The 24,513-nt window shown below is 40.1% G+C and overlaps 3 protein-coding genes across 3 annotated transcripts; all 3 read left to right on the top strand.

Moving 5' to 3' along the window:
- Positions 1–4,997: 4,997 nt before the first annotated feature.
- Positions 4,998–11,750, top strand: chrna9a (cholinergic receptor, nicotinic, alpha 9a). The gene is made up of 7 exons (XM_042389572.1): positions 4,998–5,186; positions 5,440–5,585; positions 6,703–6,857; positions 7,074–7,254; positions 8,667–9,018; positions 9,888–10,498; positions 10,640–11,750. The coding sequence occupies exons 1-7, from the start codon at positions 5,141–5,143 to the stop codon at positions 10,808–10,810; spliced, it is 1,662 nt and encodes a 553-aa protein (XP_042245506.1). The 5' UTR covers positions 4,998–5,140; the 3' UTR covers positions 10,811–11,750.
- A 6,035-nt stretch (positions 11,751–17,785) lies between these two features.
- On the top strand, positions 17,786–20,229 carry LOC121885879 (glutamine synthetase-like). The gene is made up of 6 exons (XM_042395679.1): positions 17,786–17,972; positions 18,128–18,277; positions 18,403–18,549; positions 18,717–18,838; positions 19,595–19,794; positions 19,893–20,229. The coding sequence occupies exons 1-6, from the start codon at positions 17,804–17,806 to the stop codon at positions 20,227–20,229; spliced, it is 1,125 nt and encodes a 374-aa protein (XP_042251613.1). The 5' UTR covers positions 17,786–17,803.
- Positions 20,230–21,559: 1,330 nt separating this feature from the next.
- LOC121883546 (D(1) dopamine receptor-like) lies at positions 21,560–23,598 on the top strand. Its single transcript, XM_042391847.1, has one exon. It carries the CDS (start codon positions 21,560–21,562, stop codon positions 22,919–22,921), a length of 1,362 nt encoding a protein of 453 aa, XP_042247781.1. The 3' UTR covers positions 22,922–23,598.
- Positions 23,599–24,513: the final 915 nt, after the last annotated feature.

Here is a 24,513-nt window from a genome sequence, read left to right as displayed (position 1 = left end):
TCTCTCTCTCTCTCTCTCTCTCTCTCTCTCTCTCTCTCTCTCTCTCTCTCTCTCACACACACATACACACACACACACAGGGTATACAGAAATGTACACAGCAGAGCCACTTCACAGTCACTGGGTAGTGGGTGTACTTGCTTCTCTAGAACCTCTGATGTGTTATCCGAGGTCTTTTTCACAGCAAACATTTTGACATTATAGCAGCAAAAAGCACAAGTGTAACTAATAAAGACTACATTTCCTTTAGGCATTTAGGTGTTATAAGACTTTGGTACTGTGCATGCCGGCTCACTGGCATGGCTTACTGGTACAGCTAAATAAACAAGAACTGTCATTAGTTTTATTAGTCACAACTGTGCTTTCCCCACTATAACGAGTTAACAACAGTGGCAACAAGAGGCAATCATCTGACTCCCCTGTCATACTACAAATTACAAAAATACAAATAATTGATTCAATATAAAAAGATACAAAAAAAAAAAAAAAAAACACATTTTGTAACTTGTACTCTATCTTTACCATCATTGATTTCAATAGTTTTTAAGTTTTGAGCAGAAATAGCAACACTGAATTGTGAATTATTAGCATTTCAAAATGATATTATTACCTGACATTAAAGGATCAGGTTGGTGATATCCTTTATGTTTGTTATCGTCAATAAATCCCATTAAAGACTGAAACCAACAAACCGTTGTCTCTCAAAACTTTCCAACCTCCCAACCATGTCTGCAGCACAGTGGTCATATTCATCCTAATAGACCTTGTTGCACAAGCTTAACTAATAACATTAACAATGGCTCTGTTCTATTCAAGTGTCCCAGTAAGCCATGACAGTGTGACAGTGAGCCAGCATACCAGGACCCTGAAACTGAAGCTGCCAAATGGAATTCATCCGACATTAATTTTGTTATTGACAGCAGTGCTTTTCCTACTGTGATATGTCAAAATGTTTCCCTTGAAAAAAAGCCCATGAAGGAACATGTCAACCAGCACAACAGTGTTGCTCATTGATGCGTTTGTAGTAGTTTTTGGAAAAGAGTGAAGGTCTACGGCACAAAGGATTAAACTACTATATCAGACTTTACAATACTTGTTAGTAAGACCAATTCATTGTCAGTTTTTTTTCTTATACTTATCAATAAAACTACTATATCAGACTTTACAATACTTGTTAGTAAGACCAATTCATCGTCAGTTTTTTTTCTTATACTTATCAATAAAGTCACAAGAAGATTCACATCATGACTGTGTTGCTCACTTTCCCCAGAATTACTTTCACACTGTACATTTAAAATGACTTCTACTACTGCAGGCAAGCATTGTTCACCAGATATTGCCGATTATTGTAGGATGGTGATAATCATAGTATACACACACACACACGCGTGCGCACACATGCATACACACTTCCTTAGCTGTCACTTCTACCATGTCTCCCCTCTGAATCTCCCCAACTCAGAACACCAACACATGCAAACCCTGATGTGCTGATCTGTGCCATCATTATAACTCACAATCTCACATTGCTTCTCCTTTTTGTACAGTTCATATATTAAAATAAGCTCATAAATGTTACTTTTTCTCTTCAGCATACAAACATACATTTTACCCTCTCAGCCTGTGTTTCTTCCTCTGTCAGTCTCTCACTCACTCACACACACACACACACACACACACACACACACACACACACACAAACAGACACACTCGCACACAGGAAACACCTGTCCTATGCGAGCTCAGTACCACAGAAACTCAGTGACACATTAACACATCACGTTGTAATGCACAGTACTCTGCAGAATAACACAGACAACATGACAATGTCAGTAATATTTCTTACTGACGTTGTTTGATTCATTATTTACTTGAAACAAAGGTTTTGATTCATGCTGCGTATACATTATCGGTTTCTTTGGAAGTGGTCCAGTCCGAGTGACTTTACACATAATGAGCACTAGTTGTCTGAAGATACGTGTGACCTTTGCTTGTACAGGTTTTTCACCACCTTCCTCATAACATTGCAAAAATACAACATTAGGCCTTTGTGGTTCTCATATTAGAGACACGTTCTTTATGTCTTAACCCTCACATATTGTTCAGTAATAACACTCTAAACAACTTTCTTTTAGCCTGACATTTTATGACAGAATATACAAAAATGGAAATATTTCTAACTTTTTTAAAAATTTTTGCGCAGCTGATAAACATTTTTGTACAAAAAGTAGAGAAAGTTCTGGGTTCAGTTTGACCTGCATTTATTCTAAAATCACCTTTCAAAAATGTTCTTCACATTCAGTAACATTCATTGAAATCATAATGGCTGTTATGTCCTGTTTTAGGTAACATAGGACCATTATAATACAGTGTGTTGTGAATGTTTTTTCTCCATAACAAATAGTGTAAAACCAAAAGAATACACTCTCTCTGCAAGCTTCATTGAGGATTAATCGCCAATTTATTAATGGCTGATGATGTATTTATGAATGGAAAATAGATTTGTGGTTCAGAAATTTGGTATAGAGACTAATTATGAGGGGATACTGTGAAAGGTCAGAATACGAACAGTATGTAAGTGTTAAACTACCCAATTTTACTCCAAAACTTTAGTTTCATCACCACAGATTTCTGTGGATTCTGAATATTTGTCCATATTTATCTCAAAATATAAAAATACATACATACTGTGTAGTTTCTATATACTTTATAGCTTTCGATTCTCAAACCTGTACATAGGCTCAATATTTTTGTACATCTCACTTATCAAAAAACATACAAACATACAAACAAATAACACTTGTATCTAACACTATATACAATTTAACAGGTAAAGTCAACATTATAAATTGAAGCATTATTTCTCTTTATCCTCATATTTACACAATGAACTCACAACTGATAGCTGCAAGCCACAGTGACATTAACACGCTGGTTGAGGGAAAGGAGAGTATTACTCATGATTTACCAGAAGTGTTTCGGTTACTGGCTTTGCTTCTTTACCTTGCAGCTTTTTCTATATTTACTGGTTAAAAAATGATTATTCAAATCTTTAGCAGCTTCAGGCAAAACCAGCAGATGAAACAACCATTCACATACACACAATGTCATTCTAAGCTAAAACAAAGTTAATATGATGTGTGTAAAGAGAGTTATAGGTTATGTGACAAATGCATTCGTTCAACTAAATCCATTCTTCCCCACTCATAGTTTTTTTAATTTTTAATATTTAATTTTTTTATCAGGGATTTTCCTTTTTCCAGGTAGAGACTTTGAGGTTTGCAGATGCACCTTTCTATATGGTTTCCTCCGATAATAATACTGGTTAAATATTTTTCTTTCTTAGTCCTCTTTGTAGTCTTGGTGAATGAATGAATGAATGAATGAATTTTTTATTTAAGTGTCCTGGCCCACCCCTCATAGGATTATATGACACCTTTACCAAATGTCAGTCCTACAACAGCTTCAGGTTGTGCTGGTCACAAATTAATCTAAAAAACTCACGCCAAATCCACAGCACCAACAAAAAAGAAATTCACATCAACAATGATAATAATAATAATGATAATATTAATAATAATAAACTTACATAATAATCATCCATCTCTTACTGATATAAGGTTTACTTCCTGAACATCCATGCATTCACCCAATAAGTTGTTAATTTAAAGGTCTCTTTTTAAAACAACCATTTCAGTCTCTGTGAGTCATTCATACTTTTATCCTTTATGTCATTAAACATAAGATCACAAAACTTACAATACAACAGGCAGTAAAAAACAAAATGAGACTTATTTTCATTTTCCCTGAGATCACACACAGGACAAATTAGTGTATCGACCCGTTTATGAAGAAGTAGTATAGCAGTTCTACATAATTTGAGCACAAATTGACCTTTTTTCTTCTTTGATAAATTGTAATAAACATAATTTTTGGTGAAATAATTATATTTAATTTCACAATCAATGTGCAGATTTGGTTTCCTCCAGATCTATTTTTTTCATGTTTAACCTTGTGAAACACTTTTAAATTAAGCAAACAATATCTTTTCCAACTGTAGTAGTAGTAGTATTCTTTAGTGTTGTGCTTGAACACATATAGATAATCAGACCTTTTTTTCCATTTCATGTCATAACACAATATGCACATAACACACTTTTTCAAATATACTGAAAACACGGAAAGCCAACACATGCACAAAAAAAACAGATTAAATTCAGCATGGGACCTGCACATGCAAATAAAATAAAAGACATAAACAAACTACAAATGGCCTGTAACACAAACTAGGTATTACACAAGAACTTTAAAGAATGAAAGGTTAAAAACCTATTAAAGACAAGATAAAAACACTAAAAGTTAACATATTTCCATGGCGTTGCAGGCCTGGATGTATATTTCTGGTTACTGATCTCTTCACAATGTACAGACAAGGAGAGGATGGAATCTGCTCTTATAACTGATCTACCACCAGTGTACAGCTTCACTATCCTCATGTTAAAGATTCCTGTTTACAGGGTGAAATCTGACCCTGGATCTATGTAAAGTTCATTGCCATGTGGCGTGTATGACATGTGTCTCATACTCCCAAACGTGTGTGTGTGTGTTCATCTTGAATGACCTGAGCAAAGGTAAGAAAGTGTCACTGTATGTGTGTGACTGACACATCTCATTAGCTGTGTAGCGCAGTAAGGTTCAGTGTGTGTGTGTGTGTGTGTGTGTGTGTGTGTGTGTGTGTGTGTGTGTGTGTCGTACAGTTGGTTGTGGTCATGTACACAAGTGGATAGGGCTGCAGGCATCACATTTCACCCAGGGCTTGTGTGCTATGTGATACCGCAGTACACCTGTGTGTATATAGGTGTATGTGTGTGTGTGAGTGTGATAGCCTCAGGTCCTGTTCCAGAGCAGTGATCACACACACAGAGACAGTGACAGAGGCAAACTACGACTAACAACTAGCGAAGCATTCAGAGCTTCTGACAGGATGTAAGATTTCGAGAATTTTCTGTGGTCTCGGCTTGCTCAGACTCAGCAGGAGAGAATGGAGATCAGATTAGATTGACACTCTGGATTTGGACCCCGGCTGCCTCGGTGACTACTTTGCTAAATAATTGATCCCTCAGCTTGTGACTGGTTGAAAATGAGGAAAGCAGCACTGATGGTTTGGATCAGCCTTTTGGTGCAAGGTCAGTTCTGCATGATGAATCAGTTTGCTGTCTATACTGTATCTAACTGATACACAAGTCATACAGAAATTTGTTTTTGCTGGCCATTAACTATCAGCTCTGGTTAGTATTTCAGCTTCTTCCTCAACTTTACCTTGCTCTTTTTCAACTTGTTTTACTTCTCTTTACAATTGCCACCTAACAATACTGTCACTTTTCTTTTTTGGTTGGTTTGTTTATCAAATCCATCCTCTGCTCTCCTCTTGTCCTGCAGTGTCCCATGGTGCCCAGGGTCACTACGCCCACAAACTTCTGAATGATCTGATGGAGAACTACTCCAACGCTCTGAGACCTGTAGAGGACACAGACGACGCCCTGAATGTCTCCTTGCAGATCACACTGTCACAGATCAAAGACATGGTGAGTAGAGAGGAAACACAACTACGTATCAGTACCCCAACTACATACAGATAATGTAGTCTTTAAATACCCCCCTTATATTTCTTATTATTACATAATAAGAATAAAATTACTTGTATCAGATTGTTCTAAAACCATATTAAAGCTATAATGTGCTTACACTGAGAATCACTGAGTCTAATATGAAAATACAACAGGAAGCAATGTGTCTTATGGCTGTACTGTTACATCAAATAATATTTTCTGTATCAAAACAATACACATTTATTTGGCCAGATATATTTGGTATCTTTGGATGTCTGCTAGAAATAAATGAAATAAAAACTAAAACATTCTGTGGATTTGAACAATGGTTGGCTGCACAACATGACTTTGTAAAGATGGATTTGCCTAAAACAGCTCAAAATCAGAGATATGTGGAGATATAGCATTACCAATGAGGTGCACATGTCAAACACATTTCTCTGTGGCACATATCAAAGCTACACTAAGAATGACACAACCTAAGATCTAGCTGTTGCACACTGGATACTGATACTGTATATCCAATGCAAGCATGTCTTTAAAAAGGCCTCCAGTGATTTAGTTTTGCACTTACATAAAGACAAGAGATTACATAAAAAACTCAAAAGGTTAAAACTGATGCAGCACTCATACTTTTAGTTGCTTACTTCCCATGGTGCAACTCTATGGCCTGGTTTGGTTTTCTGTTTCTATTTGTAGTCTTCAAGCTTAAGCCAAGATACCCGGGTGACAAAGTTGACAAATTTCCCTCAAGAGCCACAGAGGACATTATCCACATTTTACAGGCTCCTAATTACTACTAAGTTGACTTTGAAAATCAGTGAAATGTGCCTCAATTTGATCGTGGTTCGACTTCAGGAGCTACAGAACAAAATGTGTGGCTGTTATACAAAGTGTCAGTGTTACCTTCATGCCTCTGTTCCTGTTAGGACCACTAGATGTCAGCACTGAGTGGCAGTGTACTGAAGTGTAAAATAGGGATTTCATTTTAATCATATTCTCTACCACTCTCTCTCCCTCTGTAAGTGTGTGTGTGTGTGTGTGTGTGTGTGTGTGTGTGTGTGTGTGTGTGTGTGTGTGTGTGTGTGTGTAGGATGAGAGGAACCAGGTGCTAACCACATACCTGTGGATCAGGCAAGTGTGGTATGATGCCTACCTGAAGTGGGACAAGGAGGACTATGATGACCTAGAGATGATCAACATCCCCAGTGACCTGGTTTGGAAGCCTGACATCGTCCTCTACAACAAGTCGGTAACAAGAGACAGATGATCAAAAACAAAACAGGGAAAAAAAGAATGGAAAGACAAACAAATAGAGACAGACAGAGAGGTAGAAAGAGAAAAACTCTACACTTTTTTGGGTAATGCATGTTTAAATGAGCGCCCATAATGCAGCAGTGTTTGTATCTGACTGAGTGCATGCAACAACAACATACTGTGTTCTTTCCTCTGATGTCTGTGTAGAGCAGATGAGGATTCGTCAGGTCAATCCAACACCAACGTGAAGCTGCGTTACAATGGGGAGATCGTCTGGGACTCTCCAGCCATCACAAAGAGCACCTGTGTGGTGGACGTCTCCTACTTCCCCTTCGACTGGCAGCAGTGCAACCTCACCTTCGGCTCCTGGACCTACAATGGAAACCAGGTGTGTATGAGCAGCTGTAGGGTGAATGAGATGAGAGTTAAAAAAGTGTATTTCAATCAGTTCATATTCATAGCCTTTTATTTAGAATACTGTAAATGCTTAGGATTTAAGATTATCACAATTGACCCTGAATGTAACACTCTTAAAAGTGATACTGCACCCAATATCTTTTGAATTTTAAACTCAGCTCATTGAAACATGACTTCTAAAACACTTATTTATGCTTTTAAACCAGTAAAGTCAGTTTGAAATCAGCTGTTTACAATGTTTTTTTTGTGCTTTCTCAGCTGAAAAGTATCAAATCATCTATAGAAATCTTTCAAACCATTCAGTCCACTTCTCCACTTTAGTTAGAGCTTCTGTCAATAGCACAACAAAGCAGCAGTGTGTTTAGCCACGGTGAAACTAAAAGTGTTTATAACACACTGATAATCTCATGATGATCAGTGGAGAATTGGATTACACTACAGGAGTGGTATAAGACGGTTCTATAGACTTTTTGATCCTTTTTTTACATAGAGAAAACCTGTCACCTTTGGAATGTATTGTAATGACGTGATCGAAGTTGCTCATGAAAGAAACAAAATATAAAACTTTTTATAACCATCTTTCAAGCCTCCAGAAGGTTTAAGACTCATTTTATTTCATTCCATTTCATTTATTAGTTAATTTGTCAGGGACAGTGTTCACTGATGAACATATAAATGTTAATGAGCCAGAGTTAGCCTAAGAGGCTAATTTTCATCTGTTGTCCCTGGCCAGATATGAAAAGGCAACCTAAAACTAAAATCACATATGTTACAAACAACCAGATAGAACATTTTTATAAGCACAACATATACAAGTGAGAAAGAAAAAGAGAGAGAGAGACAGGGAGAGTCGGCAAAATGGAAAAAGATAGAACAAGAGAAAACAAGTGATCTGTTAATAAGCAACAGCATTAACAGAATAAGGTAATAACCAAAGACAAAAAGAGACATCACTTTTAAGGGTTTGTTCCCCCAAATTACAAGCCCCCACCTTCCCATATTTTTTACCTTATAAACAACATTTTAAGGAGCACAAATTCAGCTGGGATGGCTGATGGATGACAGCCATAGTTCTAGTTGATTTTTGTGTGATTTGCATGTTTTTCTTATGTGCACTTTGGTTTTGCCTTGTTCAACTGGTGGAACAAAAACTCTATATTGCTCATACAGTAGTATAGTATAACCTGTACAGGGCATGTAACAGTTTTATAGTTATATACCATGTGACAGGCTCCAGTTCTTCTGGCCTTGAATGAGCTTCTTTTTTCTGAACTCTTCATTGTAAACCAACAATATCTACAGGAAATAACACATAAAAGTGTTTTATTTATCACTCTGTTAGTATTTGTATTTACATCACTTGGGTGTGTGTCTTCTTCTCAGGTGGACATCAGCTTGGGAATGGACAGCGGCGACCTGTCTGACTTTGTGGAGAACGTGGAGTGGGAGTGCCACGGCATGCCGGCCGTTAGAAACGTCATGATGTATGGCTGCTGCTCTGATCCTTACACTGAAATCACCTACACCCTGCTCCTGAAGCGCCGCTCCTCTTTCTACATCTTCAACCTGCTTGTGCCTTGTTTCCTCATCTCGTTCCTGGCCCCGCTGGGTTTCTACCTGCCGGCTGACTCCGGGGAAAAGGTTTCCCTGGGGGTCACGGTACTGCTGGCACTCACTGTGTTCCAGTTGCTGGTGGCTGAGAGCATGCCTCCTGCAGAAAGCATGCCTTATATAGGTTAGTTATTCTAGGCGTTCTGTTTTTCCTTGTTCTTTAACTATTGAAGCTATGGAAGCCTTTTTCCCACAGAAAAAGAAGGAAATAGATGCAAAGTTGTGCATGATAAAACTAAAACTACTCATGGTAAGTCAAACTTATGAGCTACTTAGCAAAACATTTTGATCTAATCATTTCAAAATGATGATATAGTGAGTCCAAAATTTAAAATGCTTAGTCAAATCTATGAAATGTTTACTTATTATGTTTTTATCATCATCAACTTTTCATCCATTTGTTTCTTTTCCTGGTGGAAATGTGCCTCCATATGAAACTCAATTATATAACTTTCCGACAAAATTAGCTACACCTCTCTTTCATTCATATATTAATGAATAAATGAATGAATTTTTTATATCAGGCATACAACTATGCTCAGCCTGCTCGCACAAAGCACCACCAATTCATACAAGTCAGAACAAGAATGCTGTGAATACATTTCCAAACAATAGAAAAAGTTCCAAAATATAAAAACAACAACTTCTTCCAAAATCAAATCTTAAGACCAGATCAGTAAATACTCAGTAAGTAGTCCATCTTGCCTTCTTTTTCAGGCTTTTGAGACAAAATTAGCAAACTTAAACACATCAGAATTAAATAGCTGTTCAGATTTCTGATCTGTTCACCAGAATATTTCAGGATAAACAGTATCTGTGTACCACGATATATGTGATATTTCAGATTTCCATTGCATAACTTTCCAAAGCATAGCTGATGGACATTTTTTGTGTAAATGTGAAACCTTGAATTTTACAACTGAGGGCTGCTATGTATGTGTTGCCTGTCAACTATTTCCCGTTTATAACTCTTTTGTCTGTCTTCTCCTCCAGGGAAGTACTACATAGCCACCATGACTATGATCACAGCCTCCACCTCTCTCACCATCTTCATCATGAACATTCATTTCTGTGGAGCTGAGGCCAAGCCAGTCCCTCACTGGGCTAAGGTGCTCATCATAGACTACATGTCCAAAATCTTCTTCGTCTACGAGGTGGGGGAGAACTGCACCACACCAGAGAGTGAGAGGACCCCTCTGTACCCAGAGGAACCCATGAGTGACAGGAACTGCTACCCTGATGACTGTTACAACAATGGCCTCTACCATTATGACAACGACCAGTACAAGTACAGTAATGGCCACAGCGTGCATCATCACAACAAACATCACAAAAACCAGGCAAACGGCAATGCAAACAGCAGACATCACCACTACAACAACCATAACAACCATGCCTCCAGACTGGAGAGGGGTGAGGGGAAGCGAGAGTCCACACAACGCTACCAACACATCAGGCGGGACGAACTGGACTACCAGGCCCCTCCTCATCCACGAAACCTCCAGCACCTGAATGGAGGGCTGAAGGAGCAGCTCCTCTATCCCTCAGATAAACTTCAGGTCCCAGCCTGCCCCTGCAGCTGCCCCTGCCTCCAACATAATCAGGTGCTCCTTTTACTCACCTACCTAATTATCTGAGTGCTCTTCCTCTTCTAAAGTTTCTTCTTCAAGCCTTAAGGGATCCTGCTATTACTTAAAGTCGCCGATTCAAACTTCCTTCAGCTCATCAATCTGTCTCTCCGTCAGGTGGTGAAGAACATCCAGTACATCGCAAACTGCTTCCGTGAGCAGAGAGCTACTTGCGTCAAGGCAGCGGAGTGGAAGAAGGTTGCCAAGGTGATGGATAGATTTTTCATGTGGATCTTCTTCGTCATGGTCTTCCTCATGAGCATTCTCATCATCGCCAAGGCATCCTGACAGCCTCCTCCTCATCTTTTTACCATCATTGCTGGACCTTTGTGTTACTCAAGAGTCGCCTCATTTCAGCTTTGATGCAAAAGTCAGAGAATCAAAACTGAAAGGGTGTTTCATGTGTCGGTATTGTGCTGTGTGTGTGTGTGTGTTTGTGTAGGTTCATCATTGCGTTTTGCTTTGACATAAAGAGGACAAGGTCACTGCACATAAATCATCCATTTAAACACTCTCACAGAAATTCATCAAAGCCTCTCGGTTAGTTAACGTCAGGTGTGTTTGCATGTGTGACAGAGCAGTGGAGCGGTAAGACAATCTAGGCCTCGCCTTGAACACGCGTGGACTCTCCATTATTGATGAACTAACAGCCAGACATCCAGCTATAGGCATTACATTACTTACATTACATTTAAGCAGCCAGATGATGCTGTTTTCCAGAGTCAGTCACAACGAGAGCACCAGCAGAGTAACCTTGAATGCTTATGAAACGACCTTACCTTGTGATGAAAAAGAGGCCAAAGGTCAGTGACACAGTTAGCAGGCACTAATGAATGGTGAATCACACACGTCCATACATCATTCATGGTGGAGCAATGCAAAGTGAGGACATTAAAGCCAGGCAGAAGTTCTAAAGTGTTTTTTTTTTCCAGGTCTAAGATGTACTGGTTTACATAAGCTGTGAATACTTAAATGTGTGACTTGGAGAGTAAGAATGAATGTTTCTGTCCTTCACTTTTTAATGTAAAGCCTACCTCCTGAGTGTGAAGGGTGGATACACTGTTACTTTTGACTAACACTTTGCTCATTGTTCCAGTAAAAAATAAACCTTTGATATATTGTTATAAGAAATGCTCGACAAGAGTTCTCTTACATGTTCTCCTCGTTTCTTCTATTCGCTGTTCAAACAGTTTGCTTTGTGATACAAATTAAACTAATGAGCTTTTAATTTTCTATACATGTATATATTTTGCAAAATTGTTCATTTTGCGTATAAAATGTCATTTGATTGCTACATACTGCTTTTGTCATTGGTTTCACATATATACATCCATGCATACTTCGCTGACCTACATAGCCAAATGAACTCTTATCCAGCATTAATAGTAATGCAGATTAATGAATAAATCACTCACTGGCAGGAAGGTGAAAATTGGCAGATAGATGTTATTGAGGATTTTGAGATATATGTAATTAATACAGTTATATAAGGCATGATTAAGAAGGACACACATCGTGTCATCTACAGTTCAGGTGGACTGCAGAGGGCAGGCTAGTGAATGGACCTGTTATAGTATCTGTCAACATTTCCATTAATGAGAGAGCCTCTAGAGGGCAGATAGGCTATAATCATAGAGCAGTCAGTTACAGACTGACTGATGGAATGAATGAATGAAGTCAATTCATGCACCAAGTGTCCATTAAAGAGTCAATTTTTGTGATATCAAAGGAAAGAAAAGACAAGAAACCTGTAAATTATCAGTGCATCCCCTCAGATCCCTGGACATAGAGTATGTATACAATAGGAATAGGATAAAAAAAACACATAAAGCATGAAAAAGCATAAAAGTAAAACATATTAAGTTTTAAGAAGTGATTTTAAATACAAAACAAAGGCTCTTTAGATGTTTAGGTTCTTAGCCATTATGCAATCCCATCAGGGAAGCGTCTAATCGGTCGATCGATCCCCTAAAATACAGCCAAAGTCATAAAGAACTATCTTCAGTGACAAGAAGAACAAGGAGTCCTGCAGCAGATGGTATGACGCCCACAGAGCCCTGATCCCAACATCATCGAGTCAGTCTGGGATTACATGAAGAGACAGAAGCAACTGAGATGCTGAAATCCACAGAAGAACTGTGGAAAGTTTTCCAAGATGCAGGACCAACATACCTGCCAAGTACCTTGAAGAACTGTGCACAGGTGTACTGAGGAAAACTGGTGCAGCTTCAAAGGCAAAGTGTTGGCACACCAAATATTGATTTAATTTAAGTTTTTCCTCTTTACTGAGCTTTGTATGAAGTTACTATTCATGGCATTATTTTTGAAAGCATCATCACTTTACTTTTAGTGCCTAAAACATTTACACAAAACTGTACATTTTAATGCTGTAGGATGAATATTTTTAGGGTCTAGTGCCTCTAATCCTAAATTCTGTTTAATGAACATCTGCTGGATTTGTGATGTAGGAAATAATAAACCAATAACTGAATACTTCCAAGCACATTCATTATAATCTCTAAAAATAGGTGTTCCCATTTACAGACTTCAAATATACACATCCTCCTAGATTCACTGAATATCTTTCCTTTGGCAGTATTTAAATAGAATGAATTAACACATTTAAAGAAAGAATAATTAGTAACACAATCATTGAGGAAAGAGGTTTCCATTTAAAGTCCACTGCTCATGATATTAGGTGTCCCCGTGGTACAAAGGTACTGTCATTAGACTGTCTGAAGCTTCAGCACCACAACATGATAAAAACTGTCAATAACTTGACAAACTTGTCACATCAGATGGATTCACCTCTGCCTCCATCTAGTGGAGTTTGTAAACAAATACAAAACATATGAGAATACACTCATTCTTATGATTCTCATTTTGTACCAACACTGAGTTACTATACACACTTTTCTATCATCAGTAAGTTTGTCCGATCTGAAACTCCTCAACACTGATGGAGGGTGACTAGTTTATTGATCCCTGGTGACTCTTGAATGACAACTGATTAGAGACCCAACAAGCAAAAGACTAGACTGTTAGACTTTGATCAAATTGACCCCAACTAATTCATGCAACCCCCTCCTAAATGCTCCTCTGTTCCCTGGATCTTTGCCTCAGCTGGACGATGCCCGTCTGTTGGAGTGTGTATACACAGAGATAAGACCTGCTGGGCTGAGTGCTTCAGAGACGGACTATTGGGCCACAATTTATCCAGACTGATATCCGAAACACGGTGGTGACGATAGGTTAGAGTTCAGAGGGGTTTAACTTGTCATGGGGGCAGACACACCCACAAATTTGGGATCTATATAGAGATGCATTGTTCTCATTTTTTTGGAATTTGTGCAGGATAAGCAGAAAAAGCATGTCATCCATTAGCAAACAGCTGTCTTCCATCAGCTTTGCAGGTAAGTCTTTCTTTCTTTCTTTCTTTCTGTCTTTCTTTCTTTCTTTCTTTCTTTCCATTTAATCTCCATTCTCTTTTTTTGTCTGTTCAGGCAGGAAGGCGTCCTCCTCCTCCTCTGAGATGCGACTGGTTTTACTGGGGAAGACTGGCAGCGGAAAAAGCTCTACTGCCAACTCCATTTTGGGTCGCAAGGTATTTGACTCAAAGGTCAGCGGCTCCTCGGTCACCCAGCGGTCTCGCAGGGCCTGTGGAGAATTTCGTGGGCGACACCTGACGATCCTGGACACTCCGGGGCTGCTGGACACTCATCAGACTCCGCAGGAGGTGCAGAGGGAGTTGAGGAGGAGTGTTAGCCTCCTGTATCCTGGGCCCCATGTCTTCCTCCTTGTAATTCAGATTGGGAGGTTCACTCAGGAGGACAAGGAGGTGATGCGGCAGATCAAGCAGGCAATGGGCTCCCATGCTTTGAGTTACTCAGTGGTGGTTTTTACCCATGGAGACTGCCTGGAAGAAGGGACATCAGTACAGTATTGTCTGATCGATGGGTGCAAGGACCTAGCCAAGCTGGTGGCTGGGTGTGGGGGCAGGTATTGTGTCTTCAACAATCAGAGCTCCAAGAGCAAGGAGCAGGTGTCCGAGCTGCTTGCCTTAGTGGACAGAATGATGCAGGGTAATGGAGGAAACTGCTACACCAGCAAGATGCTCCAGAAAGCAGAAGAGGATCTGGCTCAGGAGCTGCAAGAGGAGTTGAGGGTGCTGAATGAGAAGGAGGAGCTGTTAAAACAGAAGCAGGTCGCAGTAGTCAAAGAACGGTATGACAGAGAGCTGGAGATGGTGCTGCAAAAAAACGAAAGGGAGATGGAGGAGCTGAAGAAAAAACAGGAGCTGGAGAAGGAGAAAGAGGAGAAACTGGCAAGAGGTCGGGAGGAGGTCTTTAAACGGTGGATGGAGGAGAATGATAAAAAGGAGAAGGAGAGGAAGATACAAGAGATAGTGAGAGTGATGGAGATACGTAGAGAGGAGGAAGAGAGGAGGGAAGCTCTTCAAGAAAAACTTGACAATGCTACTAAAACACTGGAGGAGCAGACTGAGCGGGAGGAGAAAATGAGAAGAGCAATGGAGGAGAAGATCCAAAAGGATAGAGGGGAAAATGAAAAGAAAGAAAGAGAGAGGGATCTTCAGCAAATACAGAGGGAGCAGGCCATAAGGCAGAGGGAGGAAATGAAGAGAGATGTTTTGCAAAAAGAGCTGAATAAACTCACCCAGACCTTGGAGGAGCAGAGCAGGAAGGAGGAGGACAGGAAAAAGCAAATAGAGGGCCTGCTGAGACGTGAGAGGGAGGAGAATCAGAGAGAAAGGGACATACAGATGGAAAATCAAAGAGCGGAGAAAAGGAGAATCGAGGCCCTGAAGCAGGAGCTAAAACTCATCAAAATGGAGCTTGAGCACCAAAAAATGAGCGAAGAAAGCCTCAAGAGGCAGCTGGAGGAGAACCTGCGGAGGGAGAGAGAGAAGTGTGATGTGGAAATCTCCATGTTGAAGAAGCAGTGTGACAAGAAGTCTTCAGAGCTGTGCAAAAAGACAATGAAGAAGAGGACAGCAGAGAGACACAGCACAATGTCAAATGTGACTGGATATGTGCAAGAGATGGGACTGGTGGGGCTGAATGCAGCTTTAGAGAGTGTTGGGGCTCCCTGCTGTATACAGTAGCAGCCTGATGACTCTATAGAGTATTTATTATTTTACATTTACTGAGTGTGAGGACAAATAAACTCATTATAACAATACCTTTTTTATTGGATATGTGTGGTGTGACCTTTGGGAATGTATAGCTCCAATATGTGGTGGCTTAAATTATTATTATTATTATTATTAGATCCAACAATTTACTCAGTTACAGTTCAAAAAAGAAAGTAAATTAATGCCCATGTGAAAGCAATTTCAACAAATGGATGTAATTCCTGTGTGTCCTAAATCAGCAAATGCACAAAAATAGTACAAACTCTCAAAAATGATGGAGATAATCTGATTATCAACTGCCCGCCCTCTGCTTCTGACTGTCTGTCCCCATCATCTAAATCTGTATTCAAACAAAACGCTGTTGCCATTAATAAAGATCAAATATTGCTTGAGTGCTATTCCAGTGTTCCTCACCGATTGCTCTGACTTCAGCTGTGCCATCTGCTTCTGTTCCTGGCCAAAAAGTCTGCTTTTATCCACAGCAGCAGGTCCGGTGTGTCTTTGTGTATGCGTGTGTGTGAGTGTGTGTGAGAGAGAGAGCTCTGGGAAGAGGGGGTATTAAATTTAGAGTGTATTGTCATGACAGCCTGCTGTCTGAATAATACTGCTCATAGGTAGCACTAGGTAGTGGAGGTGCAATGCAATACTATTACAATTCACTGTATTAAGTCAAACAAAAATATAAAGAATTGTTCAACATTTCAGGAAAAACGATTATTCACTTTCTTGCCTATAGAGTCAGATGAGTAGATTGATGTCTGTACAGAAAATTTTAAAGGGGACATATTATACACATTTCATGGTCTATATTTTTAATCTGGGGCTTTACTGGAATATCTTTGCATGATTTACAGTTAAAAAAACTCTTTACTTAACTTATACTGACCCTTTACACAGCTCCTCAGTTCAGCTGCTGTCTGAAACAGGCCGTTTTAGTTCCTGTCTCTTTAAGGCCCCCCTTCTGATGAGCCCACTCTGTTCTGATTGATCAGCTCTTGGAAGCTACATCAGCAAACCATGAAACAAACTATAGCTAGTAGTAGGATTTCACTGTTTTTCTCATTTTTTGCTCAAAATGGAAACTTCTCAAATACATCCGTACATGTTTGAGTTGGAATCCGATCTGAAATATGCAAGCTGACAGTACAAATAATACATAGATAAACCAACAGCAACAACTTTCAACAAGCCTATGGACTGAACAGCTGTTGATGGGAATGAAATAGATATCCAACATTATAACAGTATATAAAAACAGAGAATAACAAAAAGCATAAGATGTCCCCTTTTTGTTGAACACAAATCAAATAAATAGTTCAAAATTTTGGGGAATACAATTATTCACTTTCTTGCCCAGAGTAAGATGAGTATATCAATACCATTCTCATGTCTGCACAGTAAATTTGAAGCCATTTTAAGACTGGAAACAGGTGGAAACAGCTAGTATGGCTCTATGCAAAGGTAAAAAAATCCTTCTTGGCTTGCTGGAGTTTCTGCTGGTTGCCAGACTGGCAGGACTCCAGGAAGTTATCGCTGCTGGCCAAGAAATAGTTCAGCAGATAAAACCGCAATGTGTCATTTTTACTCTTTGGTTTTTGCACAGAATAAACAAATGAGCTATAACATGTTAATCAATGAACTTTAAGAGGTGCTGGTAAGCAGTTTTTGTGGCGGAAACTCCAGCAAGCCAAGAAGGGATTTTGTTACCTTTGGACAGCGAGAGTGGTATCAATCTTCTCATCTGTGTTTTTTGTTATATGTCATACATATTTCTCTCCCCTTGTTTCTTGTCTGCCACTTCACTGTCAACTGTCCAATAAAGGCAAAAAATTACATACAAAAAATCTTCGTGTATTTCCCAAAATGTCTCTTCCGTTAATTTTATATTGGGATTATTACATCTGTTGCTCCATAAGTCAAACATATGGGAAGACATTTAAAATGGGGAACATACTCCTTATGCTAAAATGCATTTGAATATGTGAATCTTTGAATATTTAGCTATTTTGAATATATCCAAATATTTCAGAAGGAACCAAAGTGTACTCACAACACACCTCTAACACAGTCAGTTTGCAGGTGTGAGTGATTCAAAGAGAAGCGGTTTCTTGATTCTGGAGAAAATCATCATGTCTGTCCTTTCTGAAAGCCTCTGTCTTCACAAGACAGTCAAGAAGCACTATCTGTCTCTTGCCAAAGATGCAGAGTGCCTGGTGACGTACGTTTGGATTGATAAAACTGGAGAAAGTGTACTATCGAAAACCAAGACTCTGAACAAAGAACCGGCTGGAATCAAAGGTAAAGTAGATGGATGAACCCTGTAGTCCCTGTCGTTATCTTTCAAGGGATTTAGGTATCATTGTTGATGTTTTTAACAATTTATGAATACTGTGCCTGCATATGTTTCTGTTTCATGTGTTAACCTTATCTTTGAAAATGTTCATCCCTGACAGATATCCCAGAGTGGAGTGCTGGCTGGATGATAGATGGGTATTCAATCGAAGTCACTTTGGTCCCGGTCAGAATGTTTCGAGATCCTTTCACTCTTGACCCTAATAAACTGGTTCTCTGTGAAGTATTTGACAGTAGCTATGAGCCCATAGGTAACATATTACAATATTATCTTACCTTACGCTATACACTTTGAGTTTTGCAACATATAAGAAGCCCAAAGCTCAGTGTGCTGCTCCTGCTGATTTTAAACCTGTGTTTTCCTTTTTTCAAACAGGAAGTAATCAGCATTCAAAGTGTGCTCAAGTCATGGAGGAAGTGAAAGAATTTCAGCCCTGGTTCGGGATGGAGCAGGAGTACACACTCTTTGGTTTGGATGGAAATCCCCTTGGCTGGCCTCCTCAGGGATACCCATTTACAAGAGGTGTGATAAAGAGTGAATATGTAACTTTTGAACTGTGCTAGAAAAACATATAGTAAGAGTAATGACAGCATTTTTATGATTATTTATTCATATGGATTAAGTGTATTATGAGATATTTGCAGTGACAGTACAAATACTTAAGATGTTTCTCATTGTTTTATTCTCAGGGTCTTGTGCTGTGGGCATAAACAAAGTGTATGGAAGAGACATTAGTATCTGTCACTATAAAGCCTGTCTGTATGCAGGTGTAAAGATCTGTGGCACAAATGCAGAGTCATTACCCTCCCAGGTATGAAACACTTGCCTGACTGATATGGAACTATTTTACTATCAAAAACTTTTACTATAAAATAGTAAAATAAACTCTTATTTGTACATGCAGGTTAGATAAGCTTAACCTCTAAACCTGAGGGAAATAATACTAAGCTTAATCAAGATTTCAAACTATACTAATTAATATAATAATATTATAAGAACAATGGGTCAACTAACCGTGTGTGAGGTAAGGGGGGTCACTTGTAATGATGAACACACAGACAACTATCATCCAACTCTGCAATTCCCCTCAGCTGAATCTCAAACCTGGATGACATAATTTAATGACATAATTTAAAAATGCATATTATTATGAGATTACTATTTTATGTTGCACAAGTAAGCATGATTCATATCAGGATTCACTTTTACATTCAACAGATGGGAAACTTTGGCAAAGATCAAGGGTGATGAGATCACTTCAGTTTCATATGACAAAGTAAAACATGTTTTATATTAAAAACATCACTTCATTGGCATTGGGTGTGTTGTAGTCCAGTGGTTAAGATGGTTCACTGGTTTGTTTCCAGCAGGGGACCATTTTTACGTGTCATACCCCCATATCTCACCCTATATTTCTTGTCTATATCTACACTGTTAAGTGTCACACGCTAGACTTCATAACATTGATGTTTGTTTGGTTGTACATAAAACCAGTTGACATTCAGAAATAATGAATTCCTCAGATTTTTTACGTTGCTCTCTATGATCGATGGTTTTGTCTGATTAGTGGGAGTTTCAGGTTGGCCCGTGTGAGGGGATTGAAATGGGGGATCATCTGTGGATGGCCCGTTACATTCTGCACCATGTGTGTGAAGACTTTGGGGTTGTTGCCTCCTTGGATGCTAAACCCATCAAGGATCAAAATGGCACATCAGGCTGTCACACCAACTTCAGCACCAAGAAGATGAGGAGCGAAGGGGGACTTCAGTAAGGATAGAGATGCACATATCCTATGATCATGAAGCACAACAATAAGCCATTTAGAAAGAGAAGCATAATCAGATCGGTTGTCTGTGAAATTACAGGTTCATTAAAGAAGCTATCAGAAGGCTGGGAAAGCGTCATTTTCAGCACCTCCGTGTTTATGATCCACATGGTGGCGCTGACAACATGAGTCGCCTCACCAGTTCTCAAGGCTCAACCTCCAGTTTCAATGACTTCTCTACAGCCACAGCCTGTCGTAACGTTAGTGTTCGCATCCCTGGCCATGTCAGCCAGAATGGCCACGGGTACTTTGAGGACAGACGTCCTGCTGCCAACTGTGACCCGTACATGGTGACGAGGGCCTTGGTTGAAACCTGTCTGCTGGGAAGCACTGGAGAGGATGATGATGATGATGATGAGAAGATAATGGCACCCTGAGAGGGGAGAAATGTATTGCAAACTTTGCATGTAGTTGTACTGTGGAAACAGTGACATTTGTGAATTTTAAATTTGGTAAATTTGCAAATTCAAATGCAGAACTTGTATGTTGTCTGACTGGAGTAAATTCAAAATTGAATACATTTGAAATGAAATGTACATGAAACCAGTTTTTTCTCCTGTCAATTTGTATACAGTCCAAACTCAAACATAATATGTTTATGGGATTTACAGGCCCACATAATTAACAGTTAAGCAGCCCAAACTCTCTAACAAGGCAACACAACCCCCCTCCCCCCCTTATAAAAGGACAAGTACTCAAAAAAACCTCAGGGGCGACAATTCAAGAAGAGATCAAAATGGAAATCAGAGTCAAAGTCTGAGTGTATAAACAAACTGCAAATAAAGCTGATTCTGAGATGGGAAATTGCAATTACAGAAGTTGGAACTGTTACAAAATACTGTGTGAAAAGAAGATTTTAATTCAACACAATTGGATTATCAGAGGTCCAATGCCCAAAGGAAGGTCCTTATTAAGTAAGTTATTAAGTCTGTTAATTTAATTCCAAGGGATGGGTTCAGTGAAATGAGTCCAATGAAATAACTCAAGCAGATGAATAAAACCAATATCTGTTATTCAAAATAAGTTCAAGGTGCCAGGTGGATGAGAGATTAAGATGAACCCTTTTAGCTTGTTTTTTTCTCAACTACACACACAATGGCACACTCAAATCCAACTAATCTGAGATAAATACATACATTTTATAACAGTTCATACATGGGTTTGTTCTCTTTTGTTTTATCTTATTCTGTTGTTCATTATTAGACTCGGATATAGAGCTTTTAACAGCGCTTAATTTCAATATAGTATTTATCTATTTTATATATGCCTGATGGTAATAAAAGTAGCCTAATCATAAATTACAATATATCCATCGACAGTTTGACAGTAGCCGGCACGCGTCTCAAGTAGAAACTAAAGAGAAATTATACGATATGATAGTGGGGAATATAAAACAGTAAAGTAGTAGAAAAGATAATTTTAAATGACTTGACATAGTTTTTGCTTTACACAGATGGCAAACTTTGCTCAGTCTTGCGCGGCTCTGAGCTGTTTTGTCAGCAGTGAGTACCAGCTGGTGGTGCATGTGGTCCCCATTAAATCTGCTCTGCGCTCAGAGCAGCATCACAGCTCAGTCCGACAGGAGCAGGACGCGCACTTCAGTTTGAGTAACCAATTTGCCTTTTGTTGTTTTTTTCTGTTAATGATACAGATGGGTGGCATCCTTGATCTTTTAGCATAACATATGGCTGCGCGCAAAACCAGGCAATGAACAACACAACCGGCTTGGCACTGGTAGGAGCAGGCAGCCGGGAGGAGTTACCGGCGCACCGAGCTTTAACGGGTTGCGTCCTGGCTCTGCTCATCATCTGGACGCTTCTCGGCAACTTCACGGTGTGCGCAGCCGTTTGTCGCTTCCGGCACCTGCGTTCCAAATTAACCAACATCTTCATCGTGTCGCTGGCTCTGTCGGACCTCCTGGTCGCCGTGCTGGTGATGCCGTGGAAAGCTGTGGCTGAGGTAGCCGGTTTCTGGCCGTTTGGAGGGTTTTGTAATACCTGGCTGGCCTGCGACATCATGTGCTCCACGGCCTCCATCCTCAACCTGTGCGTGATTAGTGTGGATCGATACTGGGCCATCTCTAGCCCCTTCCTCTATGAGAGGAGTATGAACAAGAAGGTGGCCTCTGTTATGATCGGCGTGACTTGGACAGTCTCCGTGGTCATCTCCTTCGTTCCCGTGCAGCTGAACTGGCACCGGGCGGAGCTCGGTGTCCCGTCCGGGGAGGATTTGACATTTCAACGTAAGAGTGTTGATGGGAGCTGTGACTCCAGCCTGAGCCGCACGTACGCCATCTCTTCCTCTCTCATCAGCTTCTACATCCCCGTTGCTATCATGATTGTCACATACACCCGCATCTACCGGATAGCCCAGATGCAGATTCGGATGATATCCTCCCTGGAGCGGGCGGCGGAGCACGCGCAGAACTGCCGCTCGGATGTACCTGAACTGTTTCCTCACCTGTGCGCGGAAATCAGTGCCAACTCTTATCAATCTCACATCAGGCTTCATCCTGATTATCAGCCCTCTAACCCCTTACACCGCGAGCTCAAAGTCTCCATAAGAAAAGAGACAAAAGTCCTAAAAACTCTGAGCATCATCATGGGTGTTTTTGTCTGCTGCTGGCTGCCGTTCTTCGTCCTGAACTGCGCTCTACCCTTCTGTCCCGGACCAGGAGCCCCGGGCGCCCAGCGTGGCCCTTACTGTGTCAGTGAAAAAACCTTCGATGTCTTCGTGTGGATCGGCTGGAGCAACTCATCCCTGAACCCGATCATCTATGCGTTCAACGCGGACTTCAGAGACGCTTTTCTGCGCCTGTTGCGCTGCCACGGACGAGGGTGCTGGACAGCGGTGGAGACGGTGATGGCGAGCAACGACGCCGGACAACTGAAGCAGGAGAGCCCGCTGAACGTGAAGCTGGGCATCTCCTGCGCCACGAACACCAGGGGAAGCGAGGATAGCGGGAACACCACGGTGACTGTGTTTTATCACAGAGGGACTACCTCGGAGCAGGTGCTGGACACTGAGGAGAGTAAGGACAAAGACAGACTGACGCAGATACCCTTATAGTTGACACACCTGCGGAAATTCCGTGTGAGGGGTCAGGGAGCAAAGGGTGTGCACTTCATACAAAGGAAGGGGAGAGGTTGCCACACACTGAATTTGGTAAATATTTAATGATGCAAACTTTGTCCTACAAGGTATTCACCAGGCAAACATCCATGTGAACAAAAGCAACAGACAAAAATGAAAGCTCCTCCTACAATTAGGAGTTTACATGATAACACCCATTATCCCAAAACAATTTACTATGCACACAAACAGACATAATGTCCTAAATAAAGGAGCAGAGGACATCGTGTTTTTTTTTCAAATAAAAAAGGAGGATAATGGGTGCCATGTGATCTCGTCATTGTAGGTGGAGCTGACATTCTTTGTCTTTATAGATTCATTTTTGTGCACAAGGGATGTTTGCCTGACAAAAATCTTTACTATTTAAACTTTGCATCATTCAATTTTGGGCGCTTGCAAAGAAATTTGCATCCGGGCAACCTCTCCTTTACCTTAGCAGGAGGCCAGGCCTGGGTTAAGAAGGTGATGCCCTACTGCAAGAACGAGATAGGAGACATGTTGAGTAGGTTTTATAATTATTCTTAAACCAAAGTTAAATCAAGTGAAAAAGAAATTAAAAATAGGTGTAATTTAATTTTCCCTTTATGTGGCACTTATTTGAATAATTCTCTAAGAAAGAGTCATAACTGACAAACATAGACAGACACCTTTATGGTCAAAGTCTTGAAACATGCAGGGAGAGGTGCATTCACCTCTCTCTCATTCATAGTTTTTTCAGTCTCAGTGTTAGATTAGAATTGATGTTATACATGGATGATAAATTCACATTTCTGAAGTGATTTTCCTAATTCGGAGAAAATTCTCAGGTGAAATGATCTCCCCCATTTCACCTGAAAAACAGATTTAGCAGTGAGGATAGACATTTTTGCAGTATTACTTCCATTCAAGGCCAGCTTTGTGCTCTCCCATTGCCCATCACGGAGAGAGAGAGAGTTATCAGAGGTCAGGATTTCTCTGAATCTCTAGAAATGGGATTATGTAACTAACTCACATTAGCGCCAGTCAGCTGTGCAGCTTGGCGGATGCACTGTTCACTCTGTTTCCCCCCTCTATCTCCTGAAAGAAACAAATATGAATAATTTGTAAAGGTTGTTCCTGTGAAAGACGACCTGACTAGTGAGAACACAGAAGCTTTTACAGTGACAACCTGCAAAAACACAAGAGGGATTATTGTCTATTGAGTAAGGCTGATGCAGGATCAGCGACTACAAATGTATAGTTGAAGGTGTGCAGTCTTACATCCTGTGCTGTGATAAAGTTTCTACAGATTAACATCTGTTCATTTTTGTTTGATGAGACTTCCTTGTTGGTGTTAAATATGAAAGTGTGTGTTATAACCTCAAGGAGCCGCTATAGCCTCAATGGAGCCAACAAGAGCACGTTGTGTTTCCATCCTGAATTACTCAGATATTTTGTTGGTGGATGTGATTACATTACTATTATAACATTTAAAGGGGATCTAACATGCACATTTCCATGTCTATATTTATATTCTGGGGCTTTACTGGTATATTTTTGCATGATTTACA

The sequence above is a fragment of the Thunnus maccoyii genome, chromosome 2 (genome assembly GCF_910596095.1).
Source record: "Thunnus maccoyii chromosome 2, fThuMac1.1, whole genome shotgun sequence".
NCBI classification, from domain to species: Eukaryota; Metazoa; Chordata; class Actinopteri; order Scombriformes; family Scombridae; genus Thunnus; species Thunnus maccoyii.
The sequence above is the reverse complement of the archived record's forward strand: the minus strand, read 5'-3'. Positions and strand labels throughout refer to the sequence as shown.

Bases quoted from the DNA above. Each gene is read 5' to 3' on its own strand.
- chrna9a (XM_042389572.1), top strand. From the start codon at position 5,141: ATGAGGAAAGCAGCACTGATGGTTTGGATCAGCCTTTTGGTGCAAG. The intron at 5,586-6,702 runs GTGAGTAGAGAG...GTGTGTGTGTAG, and splicing joins TGTCACAGATCAAAGACATG to GATGAGAGGAACCAGGTGCT. The intron at 10,499-10,639 runs GTGCTCCTTTTA...TCTCTCCGTCAG, and splicing joins CCTGCCTCCAACATAATCAG to GTGGTGAAGAACATCCAGTA.
- LOC121885879 (XM_042395679.1), top strand. From the start codon at position 17,804: ATGTCTGTCCTTTCTGAAAGCCTCTGTCTTCACAAGACAGTCAAGAAG. The intron at 17,973-18,127 runs GTAAAGTAGATG...CATCCCTGACAG, and splicing joins AGAACCGGCTGGAATCAAAG to ATATCCCAGAGTGGAGTGCT. The intron at 19,795-19,892 runs GTAAGGATAGAG...GTGAAATTACAG, and splicing joins AGGAGCGAAGGGGGACTTCA to GTTCATTAAAGAAGCTATCA.
- LOC121883546 (XM_042391847.1), top strand. From the start codon at position 21,560: ATGAACAACACAACCGGCTTGGCACTGGTAGGAGCAGGCAGCCGGGAG.